The 25,583-nt window shown below is 48.9% G+C and overlaps 1 protein-coding gene across 1 annotated transcript in view; it reads left to right on the forward strand.

The window, feature by feature from the left end:
• Window positions 1-25,583, forward strand: part of LOC144166258 (nose resistant to fluoxetine protein 6-like) — a 315,613-nt gene that overhangs the window by 161,957 nt on the left and 128,073 nt on the right. Inside the window, exon 9 of the mRNA XM_077695828.1 lies at window positions 19,016-19,181. Coding sequence (XP_077551954.1) covers window positions 19,016-19,181 — 166 coding nt within the window. The remainder of the gene's footprint in view (window positions 1-19,015; window positions 19,182-25,583) is intronic.

The raw sequence follows: 25,583 nt of genomic DNA on the forward strand, positions 1-25,583 counted from the left end.
GTGAAACGTACCTAACCACACCCTGTATTACTTCAAAAAAATATTCTTCCTAAGGTTAAAATATTGCATGAGGCATGAACGGCGGTTCGTTGAGTTGTATTGGTGTAGCACATGAGGGAAACTTTTTTTATAAAATAAAATCTCAAAACCGGTGTCAGACGATCTCACTTCTCCGTTTCTGCCATGGCGGACGGAGGCGATGAGATCGGTGGCAGAGACTGTGGAGGAGGAGAAGGTGGAGGAAGTACTTCTATTCAGATTTCTGAACGGCCCACACTGCGGCCCAGGGGAGTGGTTCCTTCTTCACCGTAGCCCATATTCAGTCCGCGCCGCCTGTGCCCTGTCCAAAAGCTGAAGCTAGGTAGGTAGAGAGGGGCTGGACAGCAGCATCTCCTATTGCTATTGTTAGGTAGTTGACAGAAGGAGAGGAGGGCGCTCAGGGCTAGAGTTGCACAACCCGATTATGTGGGAGAGTGTTCCTACTTATGAGCAAAATTTATATTCAGCGTCGTAGCGAATCGGGTGAATTAAGTGAACACGTGTCCGGTGTGGGAAGGAGCAGGATTGTATGAGCCGTAGGGTAGTTTGTTGTTCTATGGAATGGTCAGGGTAAGGCGAAGGTAGAGTCTGCCTCAGAAGCCGATAATTCTGGTCTATGTCCCTGAGTGAGACAAGCGGGTGACTGTCCTCGTGCAGCTCCATAGCACCGGGGTTGAAAGTGCAGGCTTGGTGAGCGTATTCATTGCCCTCCATGGAAGCGTGATAAGGTGTCCAGATGAGCTGAATGAAACCATTTGGGGAGTAGTTTTTTAGCACACGCAGTGAAAGTCGGGACACCAAACCTGACACGTCGGGACACCAAACCTGTTGGGAATTGGTGACTACTTTACGAACGCCTGGTTGAGAGCCAAGGGGATGGCTGCCTCTTCTGCTGCCATCATGTCTTTGGTCTTGAGTGAGGCACAAGCAAGGAGGTTGTTTCTGGAGGTAGCCACGATGATGGCGTACTTCTGCCCTCTATATTTGGAGGCGTCTGTGGAGATAACTGCATGATTCCCACCGAGGGTGGTGTTGAGCGCTTGAGCTCGTGCTTGTCGGCGACCGTCATCGTCCGAGGGGTTGATATTCCTAAGCAAAGGAAGCATATTTATTTCTTGTCGCCAAAAGCCCAGGAGTACATCAAGCGGAGTGATATTCTGTGCTGCCCAGCCAATCTGGTGAACGATTCGGCCACCCGCCGCAGTTCTGCTCATTCGGAGCTTCTGGATAGAAAGATGACCCCCTCTCAGCTTCTTAGAGCCCCGTGCTAAGCAGCCTCTCTGGGCGCACTCATGGGAAGACAAATGGCTTGCTCAACCGCCTTTATAATTATTATATAAAGCATCTTTATGTCCTGCTTGCCGAGAAGAAGACAGGGGATTTACGTAAGTGATTCTGGAGAGGACGAAAGCTAATCGAAAGGTGTCGGATTCCTTGAGGCCTCGCTTCTATGTGGCAACTCACCTGATCATGTGTATGATTTAAATGTTGTGTTTGAGGCACTGCAACCATACGTTACTATTGGTGTTGGCCTGAAGATGTAGGCCCAGGAGTTTGATGCTGGGGCTTGGAGTGATGGCCTGGCCATCAAGGAGTATTTGAATGTGTTTCTTGAGGTATCGTCTGGCGTGAGGGCGGACGACAAGGAACTGAGATTTTTTACGTGAACACTGGAAGCCACAGGCCCATTGGCGTTCTAGAATTGAGATGCCATGGGTTAGTGCGAGCTTCGTTTAATCGCTATTGTGTGGCATTTAGCAAGAATGCAGTGGTTAAACCCGTAGATGTGCTTGGTCAGTGCACCACTTGTTTCCCCGTCTCCGCGTGGGATCGTAGCTAAATCGGTACGACTACGGGCTCTTGCTTTGTTACTCTGTTAGTTCCAGGTTCGATTCCTGGCGGTGCAGTGAATTCTTTTATTTGTTTCGGGGAGTTTTCTGATGACACCAGCGGTCGCGAAAGAACCCTTTGGGGGTAGAGGTAAAAAGTTTTGCTCTAAAAGGCATTTCATTCCTCGCGCCAATTCATGACATTTTGGGTGACGTGAACATTTGCCGGAAGTGAGTGAGACAGCGGTGTCGTGTAGTAGGAAAACTAAAACCTGCCGAGGGAACCATCGCGGCCGCAGGACCCACGCAGCACAGGACTGTTCGGCCTAAATCAAGGCGGTGTACTTTGGCCGGTGATTTTTTGTCGGGCCTTTTCCCGGCAGCCATGTTCGGCCCGTGTCCAAATGTGGGCCTTTTGGCCGTATAAGGCCATAGTCCCATGGCTGTCCAACGGCCAGTGTCCGTCGGCGAGTCGACCGGCTTACGCTCATACGGCCAGATTCCAGCCGTAGGGCTCCGGCCATTCCAAAGCCACCCGGGTACGGCCGAAGTACGGCCACCGGAGGACAGCCGAGATGTGGTCGTCGGACGCCAGCTGGAATAAAGCTGCCGGAAATACGGCCGTGCTACGGGAATTGCAGTTCAGCCACAGTACGTTAACTGTACTGAGGCCGGTCACTGCATGTCGCGCAAGCAGATGACTCAGTCGCGCTGTGCAGCAGCACAAACCCAGAATTTCGGGTTCAATGCAGCAACATCAAGTTGAGACCGTGCGCAACCACCAGCCGTGCAGCTTTCAGCGCAGCCTTGCTTAATTATCAGCGTCAGTTGACACACCAAATTTCATTTATTAAACAGTGATCAAATTGTCGTTTCTTTAATTGCTGTGCCTCTTTTACTGTCGAATACAGAAAATATTCAGTTCTTTGTAGAGCTGGAGTAGATGTATTGTCCATGTCCTGATATCTTCTGTGGGGCGGCTTGCCTGCAATAAACGGGGAAGGAGGGGGCGGGGTCGGGAGGCTGTTGAATTTCACAAAGATGTAAGTGCCGCTTTTAGCCAATTTCATTTAGGACAATCTTCCTGAGCACTTGCTCTGACTAAATCAACTATTTTTACAACAGTTGATTGACCAGTTTTGTTGTATATAAAACCGGCGCGAATGCCTTTACGGAGCGTTTTAGTACTCCACAAAAACTGAGGAGCATTCAATATAATTTTATTAAAAAAAGTGTGTGCACTATTTGCCCATTTTTCTTACAAAAAAATTTTTCCACTCGATCAACTATTCTGATGATCTTTCACAGGGCTGATCCTGGGAGGGATCGAATAAGTGTGTAGGCGGCCGATGAGGCGGAGCGGCCGAGCCCACGTTTATTACGGTTGCGTTGGCTGCGCCATGGACATGTAGCGCCACCATCATCATCTTCTTAAGAGCCACCATCATCATGAGCAGATTGGTCAGCTGGCACAGCGGAACACACTCGGCACCCGGCACACCTCGGGAACGGCACCCGCGTTCTACGCGCCTCGTCGTGTCCATGGCGCAGCCAACGCAACCGTAATAAACGTGGGCTCGGCCGCTCCGCCTCATCGGCCGCCTACAATTTGGTGACCCGACAAGCGGCTTCGCCATGGCTTCTCAACGCTGCTTCCCCAGCCACAACGCGGACGACGGCACGCGAAGAACGTTCCCCGCCCACCCAGACCTTACCTTGCTGATCCCGTTTGATTCCATCTGAAACCACGCTGCATGGTTCGTCATCTTGGAGAGCCATTTTTATGTAAATGACATCTGCTCCCCGGAAATCAGGTACCTCGTGACACTACAGAAGCTACCTGCTGACCTCATTGAGCAGATCCAGCTGCCGACCCCAGGACCCGGTGCGTATGACGACTTGAAGGCCGCTGTCCTAAACCACTACGGTATAGGAGCGCCTTTGTCCACTCCACCACGCCTTCCAACGGCATCCGTGGATTACACGACGCCGGCAGGTCCACCCTCGCCTGACCAACAAGCGCGAGCCCCGACTACAACTTGCGGCACTTCCAAATTGGCGTTTCACTTAGCCAACTCGACGCCACACCATGGCGCGGTCCCACACGTTGTTGCGTCTCCTGCCCAAACCCACCCATGTGTTGACTGCTTTGCCGCTAACAACTGGAACACTTCACCGCCTTCGCCGCACGGCACTGGTGAAAAGGATGTTTCAGACCCTTCTTCTCCCTGCACACGCGAGCCCTCTCCCCCGTCACCGGTGGAACAGCTTCCAGCAGTTGACAACAGCTCGAGATCCTCGGAAGTGAAACTGACACTCGAAACTGATGAGACTGCCTCCGACAGTCCTGACACCCTGGCTACGATGGAGACACCGGAGAAACAATTGCGGGACAAACGTCTCAACAAATGTCGCCGAAGGAACAATTTCTTGTCCCCATGCAGTCAGACGCGCCGCAAACTGGTTACCCCACCTCGACCGATTCCCTGCTACAGGAGCGTATTCGGTATACGGTGTCACAGGCGCTCTGCTCTCCGACCCCGGATGAAACCAGCGCGAGTGCACTGCACGACAGGAACTCCACACACCGGTAGTTCGAGAGTGCTGGCTGCGCCATGGTCGGAATGAAGCGAGTAGAAACGAGGGGGCCGTTCCAGAAGTGCGCCGAGTGCTGAGTGTGTTCCGTGCCAGCTGGACAATGTGCTGATGATGATGGTGGCTCTTCAGAAGATGATGATGGTGGTGCTACAAGTGCTTTCATTTTCAATCTATTTTTGAAGTTGTTTTCGTGAGTTACGTGCACACGACTTATTAGCCCAAAAGAACTTAATTTTCCTCTAATATCGTACAACGGTAAAAAAATTATGGACGCGTTGCGAATGACGTCTTGCTTCAGGTGGCTGCAGTTGTATTTCTCTGTGTTCACGCAGGGGAAGGCGTAAGACTAGAGTTTCGTAATTTGTTTGAAACCAATAACATACCAATGGTAGTATTCATACAGCAAACCTTGCATACTGCAACGAACAAAACAATAAATATTTCATTGATCAAGTTTGAATGCGTAAGGTTCTCAACCCGTCGGAGGCAAACTTGCTGCTCTCCAAGTTTATTTATTTATTTATTTATTTATTTATTTATTTATTTATTTATTTATTTATTTATTATTTTATTTGATACCTGCTTACCTTTGCATGCATTACAGCAGAGAGATACATAACACTAAGCATCAAATATGAGACCAAATAACAAAATATTTCTATAAAGCGCCGTGAAAATCGTCATTGTAAACAGTTGCTACAAACATACGTATTGATCTAAGATAAGATGTACACTCTCGTATTAATCTAAGATAAAATAAATCGCTCAAGGCGTCACCTTTAAAGGAAAGTTAATAATTTGGTTTAAGCTAGCGGTCCCACTTCGGGATATGTAGAATGGCGCTTGGATATACTTTTCCCCTTCTATTCCAGTTTGCGAATCACAGATATTACGAAAAAGTTTCAACATGAGGTTTTGTCTCCGATCCTTCCCGTCTTACCATTGAAGTTTGCTTTTACTTTCCCTCATGCTAAGTGGACAGTACCTAATACGAATCGCACTGCCCTATTCTATATGTTTTTGAGCGTATCAACCAGCTCTTCGGTGTAAGGATCCCAGAAAACACATACCTACTCCAAGATTCTGTGCACATGAGTAAAATACGGTTGTTCTTTTAAGGTAGATGCAGGTTCGCTTAAATTTTATCTCAGAAAGCCAAAAACACGTGCAGCCGTAACTTTTGTGTTGTGAAGGTGCCTATTTAACCTCTAACCTTTCGCTGAATAAAGTAGGAGTTATTTATATTGCCCGGCCGTTCTTAAAGCACTGTAATTTACGGTATACGTATTCAATTGGAATGAAGGTTTTCGTGTAAAGTTGACGTTAACATGCTTTTTAACATTCAACGACTGTTCTGAATAAGCCCAGCAGGATGTTAATAAATTAGAATCATGCTGCAGGTATTCGGGATCATGTTCATTCGTATAGCCCTGTAAACTACACAGTCATTCGTGAACAAAATTAACAAAGATTTGAGGCCAATAGTAATAACATTTATATATAACAGAAACAAAAGAGGGCCCGCAACTGACCCTTGGGGAATTCCTGAGGTCGCGGTAACATATCCGGACGAAGAACCGTTGGGAGCGACCGACTTCTGTCTTAGAGAGATATACTCGGCCATCCATGCAATAACCGATTCATTCAGTTTATATCCCGCAATGTACTAACAAGAAGCTCATATGGAACACCTCCAAATGCTTTTTTTTTGCAGTACAAGAAAATACAGTAACTTCTTTAAGCTTATCTATTGCTAAAGCCAAATCGTTAGTGAACTCAACAAGCTGCGTTGATCAAGAAAAACCCGAGGAATCTGTGTTTGCTAGGATGCTTGCAAGTATGTGTAAACGAATGAGTAATTTCCAAAGTGTAGCTAAGCTCACCTTCAAACACCGCAACTAAATTAACATACAGGCTTCGTCATTCACAAGGCTCTGTTGTTATGGCAAATTTATAATAACAGGTGTTTCTAAATAGACAGTCATAAAATCACATGAAGGAGGGCACGAAGTTGAGCCTACCAATGCACGAGCTTAGCCTCTTCTACGTTTAACACCAACAAAATAGTGCAACATTGTTTTTCACAGTACTTGCGCCCCCTTGCCTTTCTTTGGTGGGGTGTCCTTGACATGGCGCCGGTTGAGCTCCTGCGTGGCGGCCGCTTGCTCGACGCCCTTTGAGGCCGCTTATTTTGGTGTACCACCACCACCTCAGGTCGAACATCTCTGCCGGGTCGACGTCTCCAATGGCCTCCATTTCTTCAGGGGGCAATAGCCTCGAGCTGATACGTCGACGAAGCCGGCGGGCGAGGCGTGGTAGTGGCTATGACTGGCGAGGCTTAGCTCACGCGTCAGTGTGGCACATTCTTGTGGCAATAAATGGCATTCCGATGGCCTAAAGGGTTCCCTCGTAAAGTCCCGTGAGTCCTTGCACCTTGGCCGTTCACCTAGAACACTCATTACGGTTTGACAAACGAAGTTCGTTCATTTGTAAACGTAGAAACACCGAGCGGATAAAAAACACGTCTGCGTCATTTGGCTCCCTAACGGCTCTTTCTTCACCCAGGGAAAAACTAGTCCTACAACGGCGGGTCTCATCCCAAACACTTCTGTGCATGAATTCTCAGCTCCCAGACCCGTGCCGTTGTTCGGCTGTGCGCCTCTTGCCGCAAGAATGACGTATAAGCTGAGACCTTACATAGGCTGGTCTCCTCTTGAACACCGGTGCCCCAACATTCTGCGGCCGTTCGCTTGCCGTAATTCGGCCGAGAACCGCTAACCGAATGAAAAATGTACATTCAGGGGCCGTGCGCCGGCCGGTCTCTTGTATAACACCGGTTGAGCGAAGAAAACGAATGTTCTTCCACCGGACGCGAGGTTCACTGTTGAAAGAGCGAATGTGAGGCAGCCGCGCCCCGGCCGGTCTCCTTTCGAACACCAACTGCCACAAGAATACGGATATTCTGTTGCCGGTCGCTTGCCGTGCTTCGGCCGAACACCGCTTCCCGAAGGAAAAACGGATGCCCTATAGGCGTACTTCGACCGTTCTCTTTCTCAATATCGGCAGCCGAAAGTGAACTGAGTGTCATACGCCGGGTAGCTGCCGTTGTGCGTCTGAACACAGGCGGCCGGAGAAATACCGAAGCGTTGGTTGCCGAATGCTGGCCCCTCATAGTATGATCAGTGGCTGCCAGAATCTGGATGCTGGCCGAAAATGCCAGAAAGAAGCCATAGACGGGCCGGTCTTGGGACACACTTTCTGTGCCGCCTGGCGAGCCACTGGCCGCGGACTCGGCGCATAGGACAAAACAATTTTCCCGTACTGCACTTTCGTTGCCCTCCACTCTCTGTGCGTCAATAGAGTTTTAGCATAGCTGGTACCGTAGCTGACTGGGCAAGTTCACATTCGTTCCGGTAGGTTGTATTAATTCCGTGGGCCGCCCTTCGCCATGCCCGCGCATTCGCTCCGTCGCGCGGCGACCTCCTCACCCTCCCCGCGCGCGCCTGCGCAGTACAATCCCGGTAACCCGCCGCCGTAGATTCAGCCTCCGGTAGGCGCTATGCTAAAACTCTCCCGCATTGGATGTGAGCTGGTGGTTAAACAATGGGAATGAGCGCGCAGCCTTTTACTACCTACAAAACGTCTAGCGGACAGAGCAACCGGAGCGAGAACGACCACAATGGCCCTCGTTTTATTTGCATTCTCATTATGGATAGTCGGGGTTTAGTCACTTCGATGCATTCGGATTGATAACGCGGCGCCATCTGCTGGTTTCAGTGGTAACAGCATGCAACCCTACATATTTCCGCCGCGATATGTTAACGCTCATTGCGCCGTATGATGAATGTTTTGCGAAGCGAGTTGCTTATTAGCTGATCTGCCGGAACAGCGCCCAAACCACCACTAACAAACGGCTTCACGACAGTGTTTAATGAAACACGCGCATGACATGATACAAATGCGCACCGTAGTGGACGCATGGCAGCACAAAACGCCCTGAATCAAAAGACCCGGTTTGGCGCACACGTTTCATTCAACTTCTAGACAATCAAGGAATAGTTGGGAACAAACACATCGTCACAGCATGCGCTTTGAGGCCGAAGCGCGAAATAAACAGACGATCGATCGCTTCCTCGTCGTCGTAAAAATAGCACTCGCCTCTTGCGATTTAGGGGGGCGAACAAGTCACTTCACTCCGGAGGAAGCCCATGTGGCTTTCAAAAAAATCGCGCGCACTCTACATACCCGATGTGGGGTTGCATCATCGCAATTGATAATTCCAACATACAGTGAAACCTGGATATAGCGAAGTGGGCAAAAATTTTTAATTTTAGATGAGAAGCATTTCATGCTCGGGGCTGAGTCCCTCCCTCCCTTGTTGTTGTTCGCTGTCCACACTCTACTGCGCATCCTCTCTTTACCCCATCAGCGCTTGGGCTGACGTCAGCGCAGTCCACTATAAAAAGAAATAGTTAGGCGGCACCCGGTTTCGATCCCACGACTCTGTGACCGCAACGGGAGGCACGTGGCGCTCTTCCAAATGCGCTACAAACCGAGACGGGAGCATGTGCCACGAACGCGCCTTATGTCCTTGACTCATTCAAACTAAGTCAAGAAGCTACTGATACAACGAAGGCACGCGAAGCGGAACGTCAACGGAAATGACGAACTGAAAACTTTAGAGGAGGATGTTCAATTTCCTGCGGGAAAGCTGTGGCGGGAAGCGCCGCGCGCCTTGCAGCTCAACTAGAGAAGAGGACGAAGAGGGCGGGCAGCGGGATCGGAGCGCGAGAACGCAATAAAGAAAGACGAGAACCAGGCGGTGTTCATTCAGGTAACGCCGGTGTCGGTCTTTTCGCTGTGTCTACATTTCTCTACATTTCTCTGTCTCTACATGGGGGTTCACACTACGTTCCCATTCGTGCTCTGATAAATGTAACAACATAACGGCAACACAATGGAACCTACACGGAACCCCCATGATGCTTCGCATCTTCCTCATGGTTCCCCACTGGAAGATTGTGTAATTTTTTCGTTACAGGCAGGCTTTCGTTACTTTTAGGTTTCGAGTAAAGGCTCACGGGAGTGAAGCAGAAACAAAACCAAAATGCTAAACATCAGTGACGGTGAACTCACCCTTCAAGGAAATATTTTAGAGTGAAAGCTGCGTGGTGTGCACAGATGCTTTCCCCCGAGCTTACTCCCTACGCGACACTCCAAAGAAGCAAGGTCACTTGCCCCGTGTTCTCAGACGTAAATTAATTGCCTCTTGACACTATTCGGTGCCTTAACGCGTTGCAAGAACCAATCTTATGCTCAAAGGGCGCCTTTTTGTGCATTTGATGAACATGATGCTCTTTTCCGCACTCAAAATGGGCGAGAGGGTACTAGATGGGATACTGTACCGTGTGGCAACGCCTTTCTTGCCGCCGGCGATGGCGACGGCGACGAAACGGGACCACAGATAGCAGTGGAGATGCGCGGCTACACGCCGATAGGCAGATCCAGCACTTAATCGACACCGCATTCACACGTGGAAATGCACGGTAGTTAGTAGTGCGGGCAAAATTAGATAAACTAGTGCATTTCTCTAGCCCATTTTTCAGAAAAAATGAAAAAAAAAAACCAATGGCTCATTGGCGTGAACAATTCGTTACAACAAGGTTGACCGTCGCAACGCCTTCGTTACATAGAGATCGCGAACACATGGCCTTTAATGGGGCTGGCAATAGGGTATTAAAAAACTTCGTTAAATGAAATCGAGGAATTCGTTACACAAAATTTCGTTACATCGAGGCTTAGCCGCAGCGGGAGCAGGAGCACGCCGCAGAATTTCATCGCCAAGGGAACGTGACCACAGAACACACGCAGCTACGGCAATAGGCCGGAGTGCCAAACTTCGTTCAGGCAGCTAGTGCTACGTGAGGGAGCGAGAAATTTCTTCTATTAGACGCAAATTACTGTCCACAGAAGAGCGGAACCACGGAAGGCTGACACGCTACCTGTCTCCGTGATGGAAATAAGGAGATAACAGCCATGCGACTTAACCGAACCAGCAATAACCACCGCAACCGCAACCGGCGCCGCGGCTTGTCCGCTTGCGAATGTCCTTATGGCTTGAAATATACCTGTACATTTCTAATTGTTTATGTCTTATGAAAGTTAACGTGCAAAAAATATCAAGTGTTTGTTTGAGAGCATGTTGTTGTTCGTCATGTGACCCTTGGCACATCCGCTCAGTCGCCGTTTACGTCGTCTGTGCTGGGGGACTGATAGCGTCATTTTTTTAAATAATTTCCGCCATTATTTTGAAGGTACTGCTCCAGAGAGTGGCATATTCGTTTTCTACGGGTGCCAATGTATCTATTTAAACCAACTTAGGTTTTGTGTTCAGTGTCCCTTAAGTACCGAAGAATGTGCGAAAGCTAATCTATATTCGTAGACTCCTATATCCCGGTAGAATCTTAAGATGTCCCGGTGGTTTCGTAATTGAAATAGTGTCAACAATACTGTGGGTGTCCCACAGGCTCAATATCTGGAAGATAGGCTGACTCAACAATGCTGGGTATATTGGTAATTTTTGATTCAGGGCTTGTATTTGTTCATTAAGAAGTACAGCGCCGTCAACAAACAACGAGTTAATTGTGTCTAATAATGAAGTAGTAAGGTAGGCATCTCCGAAGCCTTTACGTACTGCTGAGTCTCCTTGCCGATTAGTGTTCCACCCCCTAAGCTCATAGAGCCGCAGCCATGTTTCTTTATGTTTCGTTTCGCCTTATTTATTTTATCAGGGTAATACCGCCTCTTTGCTGGTCGAACACTCGCTGTAAGTGTATTTGTGAGTATGCAAAATTGTTCTTTTAGCGCCTTGTGCACTGGACCTTTGCCAGGCTCGTTCTTTATGTTGACACAGTGGTAGGATGACGTCGTCGACCCAATTATTTTCCAGTTGTTTTTTCTTTTTTTTGCTTAACAATAACTCGTTCTTTTTTAAAGTTTCATATAATGTCGGTAGTTTTCAACTCTTGGGTCGTACAATATAAGTGATCAGTAGGCGGCAGAGCGTTCCAGTTAAACATAGCACACCGTCTCATCGGACGCTTTATTGTGAATGCTTTCTATGTACTTTACTGTATGCTTGCTGTTTACCGTAACACATCCTCCAAGTAACATTGGTGTACCGTAAAATGATCCGCTAGTGGTTTAGAGATAATATCTGGGAATAAAGTAAAATTATTTGTACGAGTATGAAGGTGTTTCATGCAGGATTTTCTGAGTTTATCTATAAGCGTTCTTCTCGTATTATTGCCTTTTTTGTCTTTTATAAGCAAAACTGTGAAACAATATCTAGAGAATCGATCGCACCCGGCGGCTTTCGAAAGGTAAGGGTGTCAATGTTTATATCTCGAGCAATAATAAGGTTCCTTGCGCAGTCAATCTTCTTTACTACAAATTCGAACTTAGTCCAGAATTCAAGAACAATGTCGTTAGGCGGGCGCTACACTGCCACAACAACTAAGGTATTGCGGTGGCAGGAAATGCTCACGCCTATTCTTTCTGCCGTCTGAAGTAAAAGTGCAACGTGACCCAGTTTCCAATTATTTTTCACTTTTTTTGAAGAAGAAGAAGTTTATTTAATCTTACAAGAAGATGAAGGTAACAAAGCAGAATTATACAGACAAGGGTCCCAAGGTCGAGACTGCACCGGGACCCTCGGTTAATTATTACACACAGGAATAAAACACAGGGAAAGCAGCTAAAATCATAAAATACAGTGGCTTATAGAGCTATATGTATTGCAGAGTACTAATATAGTCTATCGGAAAAAAACATTGACAATACAGCAAATACAAAATAAGTAGTATATTTAGGGCAGACTCGGCGAGGAAAAAACACAAAAAAAGACAAATAGAATAACAGGTAATGCAATGTTATACATGTCAAACTTGGTATATACAAAAGAACACTAAGAAATTTTTACTACATGGAGCACACTAAACCGCACATCTAAGGGAAACTTCTAAACACCTTATGCCGCAAAAAACAAAACCAGGCATAATTACATTCACCCTGTAGGAAACACACAATGAAGCAAAAAGGAAAACGTCGAATTAAAGTGAAATGTACAAAAATTAAGAAAAACCCAGTCCAACACTACAAACATACATTCCGCGAGAAAAACAAAACGGGAAAGTTCACCGAATAATATTCAAAAATACACACAAAAAAAATTTCACTATGACTATTATGTACCATTCAGCACTCTAGAAGAAACTTTTTAAGATGGCCCTTAAAAGATGATAAAGATGATAGAGATTTAATTTCATCCGGCAGGCTATTCCAGTTTGCAATAGCTGAAAAATGCGAACTCATTTTACCCTAGTTAGTGGAAATGCAAGGAAGCAAATAATTAGAATTAGCAGCAAACCTAGTAGGGTTAAAATTAGTCAGATATTTTAAATCAATAAAGTGGAAAAGAAGTTTATTCTTTAGCAGTTTAAATAACAATATAGCTAAGTTATATTGGAAGAGTTTTTGAACCACAATAGATTATTCTGACGAAGAAGTGCGAACGCATCAGAATAAAAGTATTCTTAGTGATAATGCGGCTGGCTTGGTTCTGAATATGTTGAACAGATGATATGTGAGAATTATACGCGTTACCCCAAGCAACAATACCGAACGTCGAATGGCTGTGAATGAAAGCAAAATAGAGGGACAGAAGTGCTCGACATGGAAGGGCCTGTCGAGCCTTAATAAGTGCTCTAATACCGTATGCAAGCTCCCCGCCACCTAATACATTACAAGCTCCCCGCCACCTTTTCTATTCCTACGGCATACGGCAAAGCAACTATAACCAGGAAGGTTCTAGGTATTACACATGTATTCGTTCGCACACATTTCGGTCAATATTAACACATCAAGTTGCGTGTTTACCTCCGTTAGGTGCATTAGCAATGGATTCAAGTTTTTTTAATGCTACGTATATTTGTGTGGGTTATCAATAAGCATTTCAGAAGATTTTCTTTTTCAATGTGTTCCTCACTGTAATGATGTCATCGCTCAAAGTCAGAGAATGTTTTTCGCACACTTGAGTTGGTGTGAGTCATCTTCCGAATAAATCCAAATTTTGGTGCACCTTCCTTTTCTTTGACAAGCACTCTTCTATTGCGCGTCCAGGCAAGTTTACGATAATTTTCTGGAGCTTTGGTCTTCGTAGCTCACAGCGACTGTTTGTCATATTGCGTTACATTTTCATTGACGAAAATTCTTTCTTTCCTAAGGTTGGCTCTTTTTACGCGCTATTTATAGTGGGCCCCTCGATCCGGAAATCGCGCCATAATGCGCGGGATTTTTCCTTCTTTAGCTTTTACCTGACGCACAGTTGTTACTGCCTCGGCAGTGGGCGTGGGCAGTTGAAGTTTTCCCGGTATTTTATTCAGGAAGTCCATGGGGTTTTCTTTCTCTTTTACAGGCAGGACCACTGTGCGCTTCAATGTTTTTTTGTGGCGAATATTGTTCTGCGTCATTCAAAGCCATCCTAATCTGCTTGATATCTCGAGCCTTGTTTCGTATGTCAACTTGAAGTTCTTAGCCCAGTTACTTCTTACGCTGCGTTTTACGTCCGTTTTAGGCAGCTTGAAATTATGTCGTAATATAACAACAAAGATATTTAGGACGACACAAATAACATCCGGCTTAGATAGAAAACCCTTAAACATAAAAAAAACACCCTGCACCCCTCCTTCTAACGACAATGGTTTAACGCGAAGCTTTTCGTGTGATGGATTCTTTGGTGTGCCAGTCTCCCACTTCGAGTACGTGCTACTCTGGAGGTACGCAGCACTTTTCTGGAATACCCACAGCGACTCTCGGGTGTGCAGTGAGTAAGCATAACGTTTCGGCTTGGGGTGTATACGGCTCGAATCGGTGCCTGCTGCTTGGCGTACAGTGAGCAATTGTTTGAATGGGTGCCGATTTTAAGGTGTTATACCTCGAGATGTGAGGTTAGGCCTAACGTCATAACATGAAAAGGGGAAGTTAACCTAACGTCTTGTTTCGAACAGCCTTACTGTGAAACATGGTTAAGTAGCGCAATATAGACGGCATAACAAAGATGAGACCATACAGGACTAGCGCTGGCCTGTGTGGTCTCTTCGTTTTCGCGTCTATACCACGCTACTTAAGCATGTTGCACCGTTCGAACCAACTAGCTCCCGTTTTTTAATTGAAAAGCCTTACGGCACGCAGAGCAGCGCCATTTTTCCGGTGCCAGATTGTTTGGTTGTCGTCTCAAGCCCTAACCACATGGACGCGAAATCACGCGTCGCGTGAGCGTCGGCGGCCTTCGGCGGCAACGCGCGGACCCGCAGGAGAGGGCGAGTAACCGCATGAGACCGGCGAAGTATCGCGCCAGTCGCTGCACCGGCGGGCGTTGCTGGACACGTACGCCATCGCCATCCTGTTGAAGTCGTTTAAAAGCAGTTATTGTCTATTTTTGAACTGAAATTATCAAGACCCTAGCTTTAGCCTGTAGGAAGCAGACTCGGTTAGTGTACTGGTGAGACTTCCTACATTTATTTAGGTCGCGTAGACCCGGCCAGAACGAGCAGCCTCCCAGCTGTTGACTCGACGTTCCAACTGTGTCGCGTGCAACTACTCCCGTCGTTGAGCCAGAGGGTAGCCTCAAACTTGAAGAACCATCCAACCTGAATGAGAGGCCGCCCAGCTGCTGAATCGATGTTCCAACTGTGTCGCGTGCAACTGCTCACGTGTTTTAGCCAGAGGGTAGCCTCAAACTTGAAGAACCATCCGGCTAGAATGAGTGGCCGTCCAGCTGCTGACTCAACGCTCCATCTGTCTCGCTTGGAACCGCCGACGTGCCACTCCAGTCCGCTGATTATGATCGTTGTGCTGACGGGGACGATGGCGATGGTATCGCTGCAAGCCAAAAAAAATCACATGGCGTCTTTATTGATTGCTAAGTATGTTGGTGGGCAAATATTGAAATGCTGCGAAATGTATCTCGAGTCAGCACGGTCAAATTTGAACAAAAAAAGATAGTATTATAAACGAAGACGCTCTTCGCACAACTGCTTTACTTCCTACTTGATTTAACCTTCACGTTATGTCCCGCCTGCACGTTCATGAATTCGAAGTGTAAGCAAAACAAATTTCAGCGCTGCCTTGGTACTGAGGTTACAGTCTAACATCATTTGTAGCTTAAAAGGCAAGGTACTCTGGCAACCTGTTTGTAACCCTTAAAAAACTGATCAAACCCTCTCTGCAAAAAAAAAAAACACCGAGGTTTTGCCAGGATTAGAACCACAGATTTCAAAACAGAAGTCCCGCACTCAACCGCTCGACCATGCGAGGAGACGTGGCGGCTTCGAAGGTTTCGGTAGCTAACCGAATCTGCCCACGAATAGTGTGGGGTGTGGTTTGTTTTGTTCGTATTTGAGAGGTTTGAGCAGTGGTAACGCTTGATTCTTGCGCACCGATCTTGGAGCCGAGAACAATATTGGTAGCGCTACAAGCGATGTAACCACAGCTCCCTTATTTGAGTCAAGAAAGCTATCCTCCATCCCCGGTCTCCCCTGCGCAGGCCACTGTAGGTACGAATGGATTGCAATGCGCCACTCGAATTCTGGCGTTGATAACGGTTGCTCGTCACGCACCGATCTTGCAGACAAGCCATATTATGCTAATACTTGAAGCGATATAGCCAGACCTCTCTTATTTAACTCAGACAAAGCTATCGCACATCCCCGATCTCCCTGTTGAAAGCCGAACAAGTCACAAATGGATGAGCGCTTGCGAACCGAAATTGCTTGCAATTTGTCTCAAGGCAACCGATTACCGCAAGTTAAAAAGCAATTGATTGTTTTCTTCTGAAAAGAATGACCCCAAACCACGAGGAGGACAGGAAACCCGGACGCTGCCGCCCGCTTTCCGGTGCTCTCTCGAGTTGCGTCGACGCCGATATCTGGCGGGCGTAGACATCGGCGTCGTTCGGACGTAAGCTTGCGTCGCCATGCATTGTTGGCGACGCGCGCTGACGCGCGTCCACACAGGACGACGTCGGCGCGTGAAAACGCCGAAAGTACGCTGCATGTGGTTGGGCCTTAAGTTTTCGAAGCCGCTTCCACCATGTCGAAATGGAGCTAGGGACCGAGGGACCCAGGTTCGATTCCCGCCAAGGGAAGCGTTGTTTTTTCTTTCACTTACCCGTGATTATTCGTCGTCATCGTCAGAAAAAGTTGGCTTTCGTGTAGGGTGTTTTGGGCTACAATTGCATCAGTGAGGACACTAAAGGTTTGTTTTAAAATGTGGTTAGAGAGGTCTTGGGAGTGTCCCAAAATGACACCGAAGTCTCGGAGGGACGCGGAACCTTTACGCCGTGAAACCGCAACCTAATCACTGGACCACCCCAAAGGCCCAAGGAGTACGGGTTAGCAGCGGTGGGGAACAATAACATGTGCAGGCAATTGGAAAGAAAAAGAACGCGGCCTTGGTCCGAATCGAACCTGCGTCCCTCGCGTTATGAAACCGGCATCTATCCGACTGAGCCTACATTGGACTTATTGGCTTTGGATTTGAACGCGGGTTCTAACGCGGGCTAACGCGGTCCACTTTTGGAGGGATGTGAAAGCATGCGAACGAAACGATCGGAGCCTCGCCGTCATAAAGAATTTTCAGCGGCAATTTCAGAAATAAATATGAGGGGATGACATATAAAGCGTAAACTTGGTGCCTTACTATGAACAACATGAAAGCAAACTTAGTTAAGCTCAACGTGTCATGGAACGAATAGTGATCAGAGTAACACGAGGTTCCTTGATTAGAGAAAAAAAATAGAATGCGAGATATCACGGCTCTAGTAAAGAAAAAAAATTGACGTGAGCTGGCAACGTAATTGGGCGAAATTACAATCGGGGCACTACCAGGGTGACAGAGTAGACACCGAGAGACGGGTCTCAAAAAGAGGAGGGCCAGTGACTCTATGGAGGGAAGAAATAAGCAAATTCGGAAACAAAGAATGAACTCGACTGGGGCGGGACAGGAGCGGTTGGAGGTCGATGGGAGAGGCCTTCGTCCTGTCTCTTCGGGATGCTGCTGCTGCTGATGATGATGCACCAGCCGGGTCTCCGACAAAGCGGGAGCGGCCACCAGTTTTGCTGTTTCTGCAACCTTGCACCACTAGTGGTAGCTGCTCCAATTTCCCCCCAGAAACTCGACTGACTCATCAATACCTAAATTACCTTTTGTTTGATCATCTAGAGTTCTTTGGATCTCTTGTCAAGCATTTTGGGCACAAAGTTGTTTTTCAATTCATTGGACGGTCGCTACTGTTCAACAATTAAATATTTTCAAGTGTCTCTGGTTAAATGCGAATTGAACAAGTGAGTGAACCGGCCACAGTGTTACGACTACGCACTTTGCAGGTTATTCAAAGAACTATTCCGAAAATAGCTAATTTTGAAACAAAACATACAATAATAGAAAAAAGTTGTAATTTTTAGGCATTAAAATTACAACTTGTAGAACGACATGTGGTCTAGAGATGCTAATAACCGCACTACCTCAGATACTGAACAATTCAGATTCTACAAACACCACGCTTGAGAACATAACTTTTTTCACATGTGAGCAGATCAAAATGTAGCACATGCCACTCCTTGCCTGTTTCAGTTTTGTTACTTGCTTATTTGTCACTTTGCGTTGTAGTTTTGTTTATTTGTGGTAATGTCTCATTTGGACTTGATAGTTAATTAATTTGTAATAGTGTGCTAATTTATGTGTAATTACAGTTGTGTCTACACGGTATCAGCACACGGTAGGTAATTATTAAAAAATCTGGTATTCTTACTTGTGTTGCGCCACGCCTAGTAATATGCGTACATAGTGAGCATTCATTTTTTTCATTTCTGCAAGAAATCCTGTTTTGTTAGTCAGTTTACTTTTATGAATCTTGCGAATGAAGAAGGCCTGCAGTCCTGTCAAACTGGCTTCTGGGAGATTTTATGCGGGGATTTTGCATAATGCACGTGATGTAAAATAAAGTTCTATTCTATTCTATTCTATTCTATTCTATTCTATTCTATTCTATTCTATTCTATTCTTTCTAGCTTGAAATCGAACCGAAGTCGAGTGCAAGCGTAAGAACCATTTTGACTAGGTCATTAAAGAAACAACACAAAACTCTATAAGCCTGGACGATGATTTAAAACAGCAGCAGTAATGACCTCTCCTTGCACCTGACCTGAGGCAGCGTGACATCATTTTCTACATCTTTTTCGCTATTGCACGTGTTGTTGAGTACTGAGGGTCATATTATGGGCACCGCCCGGTTGCGGGTTATAGGTTCGGTGGTTCTCACAGTTATTCGATTGTATTATTTCGGTGGAAAAATCTGGGCTATCCTGGTTGACGTAGTATAGGAAGCACTGCTGCAGTGGGGTCAGAAACATGACTACAGATGATTTAGTATGATTGTGTTTAATCTGTTGCTCGCTGGAAGTGACATGTGCATCTCCTGTGATACGTAGGCTTCTCTTGCCCATGGTGTTCGTGGCGTGTGGTTTCTCCTTGCTGCCGCTGTTCGTACGGGGCCCCACGACGGACATGGTTTACGACATGTTCTACACGGCCGTGGAAGGTTACTGGTGGGCCTTCCTGCTCAAGATTCGCAACTTCTTCCGGGAAATCTCATACGTACGTACACCACAACCAGACCTGCGAGCTGGAATCTAACGTTATCATCACCGCCTCTTCTCGTCCAGTAAATAAAAGAGAACAAGGGGAGAGAAAGTGCTATTCATTTGTAATCACCCTCACCGTACCGGTGCGCTTGGCGAGCATCTGGTAAACGTTGCAGACCAGATGATTCATCTTTTACATATATGCCTAACGCATAGGGGAGCGTGAAAGCTGCTTCTGGAGAGAGAAATGCCCAGTCGTTGCCAACGATATATTGTTGGAGGCAGTTTCGGTAGTTCGATTCGGCTATCGGCTCGGATGATGTGTATAAAGTATTTGCCGCGTGTTTCGCAGTGTGTTTTAGGAGCTCCACTAGGAAGTGTTTATGTATTTTTAGGGTCGAAGACCTCCTAGAAGGTGGCGTTAACGGTGCTCTTCTCCACTTAAGTGCCTCAGGCTTAAACTATCACTCTCCTCTCCGTTGCACACCCTAAAAAGTCAGTCTGGACCCTCTTCTAAATTGCGGGGTCCCATGTAGGTGCATCACGCAAGCTAACCTATTTGCTTGCCTCATCTCCGTCAGTTACCGTAGGACAGGATACCAAAGGCTACGCTGGAGCTATGACGATTAAAATGTCGAATTACTACAATCTATTGGAAACTACTGCGCAAGCGGAACGTGGGCTGTTGAAAATCAACACAGGAGCAGAACTCACCAGTGATTTGTAAGGAAAGCACTAATATGATTTTCCCATTCTTTTGTGAGAAGCGAGAGGGAACAAATCACGTAAGACGCGCAGCAGCAATTTATTTATTCGGAAAAGCCCTTTAGAGAAGTAGGAGTCGTATATTGAAACATAGCATTATAAAGAACACAAAATGGTGTTTTCGAAATGCAAGCCGAGAGGAACATCCAACGAAGCATTAAGAGAACACGCCGTACAAAAGTTTGAGCCAAATAAATATTTTTTGACAATTCTGATGACTTCATAACAAAAGGCTGTGGAGGTATAGAAATTCCTGGCAAACGTTTAGATTTACTGCATGCTTATATTAGTGCCAGTACACAGAGTTTACAAATAAACTTAAGTCGACTATTAAATAATACGCAACAGTGTTGCTCCGGGTAGTGTGCTTTGACCGCTCTTGTTTAACCGTACGTAAACCACACTGTTGAAGTAATTTTTACATATGCTGATGATAGCCGGTTATAATTTCAGGCTCCAAAATAAATTATTTGGTATGAAATTGTAACCAAAGGCTAAAATATTTTCTTAAGGTCAAAAATAAACAAAATGCTCTTACTCCCACCGAAACTAACAACGTTATATATTTCTTAATTTGTCACGCTTGAACATGTTCTTAATTTTGACAATCGGTAAAGAGAATTTCTCTACCACACAAAATCCTCGGTGTTGATTTTTTCTCTGGTCTCATGCCGGATACTGCCGTAAACTGTGTCGCGGATCGCGACGTAAGAAAGGAGCCCGACAGCCGGTCGCCCGTTCGATGCGCTGATCACGAACCAACTGCCCCGAGCACGAGGCGCGAGCTATGCCCGTACCCGCGTGCCCGTGCAGCCCTGCCTCTTTTATTCATTATCCACAACACACTCCCCCCGCCGCCGAGGTGCGCATGTGGCTTCCAAAGGGAGAGCAAATGTACCCATGAACGATGGCTGAAAAAGGCAGTCAGAGGCGCACTGCGAATTTCAGCAGGGGAGAAACGGAACGAGTCACAGGGAAGGAAAGGTACTTGTAGAAACCATCGTGAACATGCCTGCACCCTGAGTCCGCCGACACAATGAGGATGCGCCCGCAAACGGGAGGCAGGACGCAAACGTAGACCAAGGGGTTCATAACCTGTCACCTAGTCATCCTTATCCCATTGCACCACTGGAACAGATCCGTCACTATCATCTTACTCAGCTTGCGGCGACCAGATTCTTTTGATCCTGCCTACAAACATCCCTTCATCATCCTAATTGGGTGATCTTGGTGTGGCTGATGGCAACGGAGCATTGAGGTACTTCTGGTCATGGCTGGCCGCAAGATGATACCCGGTGTCTCTGTCGCCGTCCTTGTCGCCTCCCGGTTCGCCGCCGCCACCAGGATCGTACGGGAATTCGTACGGCATCCGAAATGCCAGGGAGACCACGCAGTAGCCAACCGCGAGCGCGCTCACCAAACGTAGAGCACACGAACGATGTCCGGGAACTCTGTGTCCCGTCTGGTCACCCCCTAGCCGTCCGTAGCCACCAGGATCATAGGGAAATACCGCGTACTTGCGGCCCAGTCTTAGGTTAACGGGCGCAGTCATGTACCCCTTGCAGGCACGTGCGTCGCCAGTATAGTGAGGCGTGGCTGGTAGCTGGACACCAGTGATCACTCCTTGTCGTGAGCTGCACGGATCCTGATCATGAGCTGCGCAACCGTGCGTCCGGAACGGTGATCGTGGCAGCGGATGGTGTGGCTTCCAGGAGCTTCCCAGGGGGCCGCCAAGCGCGGCAGTTGAAGCTACCCGGTTACCGTTCACGAGCTCGCCGCAACAAGGGTCGCCTGACGGCTCGTGAGATCCAACTCGGAAGGCCGGTGCGCCGATCAGAGTCGGGGATACCAGGAAGCGCTGACGCCTGCTGAGATTCCAACGGAGAAGCCAGCGCCCGGAGCGATACGGCCACCGTCGTACAAGTGGGAGCGGCGCCCGCTCGCGACACTTAACAACCACATGCTCTCTCAGCAAGGCACTCCCCCGAGCGGCAGCGATATCCGAAGCGTCAAGGAGCATCACGCTGGACGGGTTCGCATCACCGTACATCGTGGTCATGGGGTCCTTGGAGAGGTCAGTTCCGTGGCCTTCCTGAACGACGACGCAGTCACCGCAGGGCGGGCGGCTGGGTACACCCACTTGTGCCTCAGTGGAATCTGTCGTGCTCTCCGCTGGCCTAACTGGCGGGTCAGACTCGTCGACAGCTGTAAGGACGTTCCGATGGTCAGAAACGCACGGCTCACACGCAGCGGGAATGTTCGCCACCTTGTCGGCCTCCGCGGCTATCCTGCTCTCACCGGAGGGCACCACGGTGTTGCCGTGCCGGATGACGGCGGAGTAATGGTTTGGTGCTCCGGTGCTCCCAGCAGCCAATGGCGAAGGATGGCCCGGTGCGTGCGACGAGGCGTCGAAGACGACTCGAAGTTTAGTCGTGACTGCATTTTGTCGGACCACTCCATGATGCGGCATGTAATATGTATTCGGCATCCCGCGCGTTCCTTGAGCGGGTACTCGCTCCGCATGGCCCTCCTTAAAATAATCACGTATTGTCTTGTCATACTGTGACAACAAGTCCGGTCGGCTGCGTAAACACCTGAGCTGCATGCGCAATCGCTGCTCCGCAAGTGCATAGTTGTCATGGTGGGTCTCCAGTTCTGGCTCTTGAATCAGGAGTGGGACATCGTAGCGCCCGTCCTGCTTGCGGATTTCCCGTTCAAACTGCTTCGTGGCCTCGGCGTCTAGTCCAGGCCCTTCTGCCGTTTCCTTGATGCCAATAGCTTCTAAGCGCCACAGATCTGTCGGGTCCATCTCCTCCTCGGGGTTGCTTCCCGATGGGTCCGCGTGAGTGATGAACATTGCGCAGGAGGGTTCGGATGCGCCATGGCTGCCGTTGTCAAGGTCGGCTCCCTGGACAGTCCACCCGAAGGTTGTTTCGGCTGCCGTGAGGTGAGGGGTAAGGCGTGATATTCTTCCCGACGACACCTTCCAGTACGAATCGGAGCCAATGAGGATGCTGACTCGATCCTCAGCCGAACGTCTGCAGCAGTCAGGTTGCGCCCTGCCATCTTACTCAGGACTTCTGCGTTTACAGGTGGACTTGTCACCGCGCAAATTTCGGGGACCTCCAAAGCCTCGATGGTGATGCGTCTCCCGCCGTGCTGGCTCTTCAGAGTGATTGCGACGCGATTGCATCGCACGGATGACCTCGGACGGGAGTCTCCAAAGGTAACGAGCGACAAGTCCTCAACACCCCGAACTGGGCAACGCAGTGTACGTGACAGGTCACGCCTAATAAACGTGCGCTGACTGCCGGAATCCAACAGTATGCGGACTATCAGCTTGTGGCTGGCTCCAATCGCCCACGCCCTCCCGGTTTGCAGGTAGATACGCGCCGCGGTGCAGTCCCCGGACGATGCGGACGTGACGCTAGGAGTTGCCTGTCCGTCGTTCGGCGCGGTGACCTGACCACCTTCGGCCATTCGAATTCGTCCATTCGCAGCTGCCTGCGGCGGGTGTGCTGTGTCGCATAGAACTGTGAGATGCCCTTTGGAGCAGCGGACGCAAACCAACGACCTCGACAGCCTGCAGCGCCGGGCAAAGTGACCCTTCGTGCCGCAACGGAAGCAGCGTCCCCCGGTTCGTAACTTGCGGCGCTTTTCTTGAGGCGACATCGGTACCGTGCACTCTGCTATACGGTGGTCTGCCGCACATAGAGGGCACTGCCGCTGTGATGGTTGTGACCGTGGTTCCGCCCTCGTCGGAGGCAGCGAAGCACCCGCTGGTAAGGCCGCAGCCGATGGAAGGCCCCAATCGGAAGTTGGGGCCTCGCGCGTTTCGTGAGGGCGGCGCTCTGTAACCCTGGGAAGGTCGAAGTGGCCTTCCTCGCGGACTTCTACCTGGATGCGCAGGAAGTCCAGTATTTCGTCCACTTGCTTCGCCCTTTCCGACGAGCTGGCTCTCTCGCTCACTTGCCTCGCACTTCCGGACGAGCTGGCTGCTCCGTCCGACGAGGATGCCTCCTTAGCCCTCTGCCGGTACAGGATCCCGAGGTCGGGTGGCAGGGCCTTCATCAGTACACGATGGAGGACCACCGCGTACTCCGTCGCCGCCACTCCCAGACTCTTCAGAGCGTTTACACGGAAGGATATCTGGTCGTAGAGGTCTCGGAGTTTACCGACCTCTGAAGAGCTCCGCACAGGGGCCAAGGCGAGCAAGCTGTCGATATGGTCCTCAACGAGCAGGTCGGTCCGGCCAAATCGGGCGGTGAGGGTGCCTATCGCCACGTCGTAGTTGGCCTCCGCGAGTCGGATCCCTTCGATTGCCGCCTTCGCCTTGCCCGTCAAGTACGATGTTAGATACTTGAATTTCTCGATGCGAGCCAAGGCGGGATTGCTGTGAATGGTGGCATCGAAATGGTCCCAAAACGCTTGCCAGCTCCGTCGGTCGCCAGAAAATGTGGGGATGTGAAGCTTGGGCAGCGCGGCGAAGCGCATGCTGGCGATAACGGGAGAGACCGCCGGCTGACGCAGGGTGGTGCTCGAGGCGTCGTCCGGGCGATCTCCCGTTCCCGAACCCCCAGCGACGGCGTGTGGGGTATCAGCGGGCCTTGTGGCAAACTCGACACGCGCCCGAATGTCCACCACCTTAGCGTCGTAATCCCACGAGGCAACCAGATCCGCCTCGAAGTCCTCCTCACTGAGGCCGTCCTGAATCTTCTGGTCGAGAGCCTTCATCTCCTCATACCTCATGTTGACGAGGTTCAGAGGTCGTTGAAAAGCAACGGCAGGCGTGGCCGGATCCAGAAGCAGCGATTCAATGGTGGCAATCCCCTTGGTTATTGCGGCCCGAACCGCCCCACGGTGGCGGCGGACCTTGTCCATAGCAGGAGACTCGCCCAAACCAGGCGACCCGGTGTCCTCGGCACGAGCAGCGGCGGCGGACAGCATTCGATGACGACGCCGGCGGAATGGCGCAGCCTCCCGGGAATCCCAGGCCTTGCGTCCTCGCTGTCTGCGCCGCGTCAAGTCAGGTCTGCTCGTGGGTCGGCTCCCGGGTTTCGCGGCACCAGAATGTCGCGGATCGCGACGTAAGAAAGGAGCCCGACAGCCGGTCGCCCGTTCGATGCGCTGATCACGAACCAACTGCCCCGAGCACGAGGCGCGAGCTATGCCCGTACCCGCGTGCCCGTGCAGCCCTGCCTCTTTTATTCATTATCCACAACAAACTGCTTTTCAAAAACGTTTCTGCCATCACTGGAACAATTTCGCTTTTCCGCAGTGTGCTTTCCACGCACGGAAATCTCCAAATTTTTATGTAGTTCATTCTTACATTACCTACAGCACACTAGCGTGTTGCACAACTATTTCTATCTTAGATATTTATTCCTACTTTCCTAGAGATTATTTCCGGGAGAAAAAGATGATTCGTTTTATAGCAAGCTTAGAGCATTTACAGCTAAGGCTGGGCTATTCCCTCAAATGATGTTCCCACAAAGAAGATGTACAAATTTCGTTACTCTTGAAATTATCCAGGCATCTGCAGCGAAGTTTGGTCTTACTGTATCCCCCCAGAAGACGAAGTACATGACAGTCGGTAACAAAGCTGGCCGCAGGAAGCTTTGTTACCGACCATCTGCAGATAAGGCGGACC

Source organism: Haemaphysalis longicornis, unplaced genomic scaffold, assembly GCF_048455015.1.
Source record: "Haemaphysalis longicornis isolate Haplotype H1 unplaced genomic scaffold, Haemaphysalis longicornis Haplotype H1 scaffold_1, whole genome shotgun sequence".
NCBI lineage: Eukaryota > Metazoa > Arthropoda > Arachnida > Ixodida > Ixodidae > Haemaphysalis > Haemaphysalis longicornis.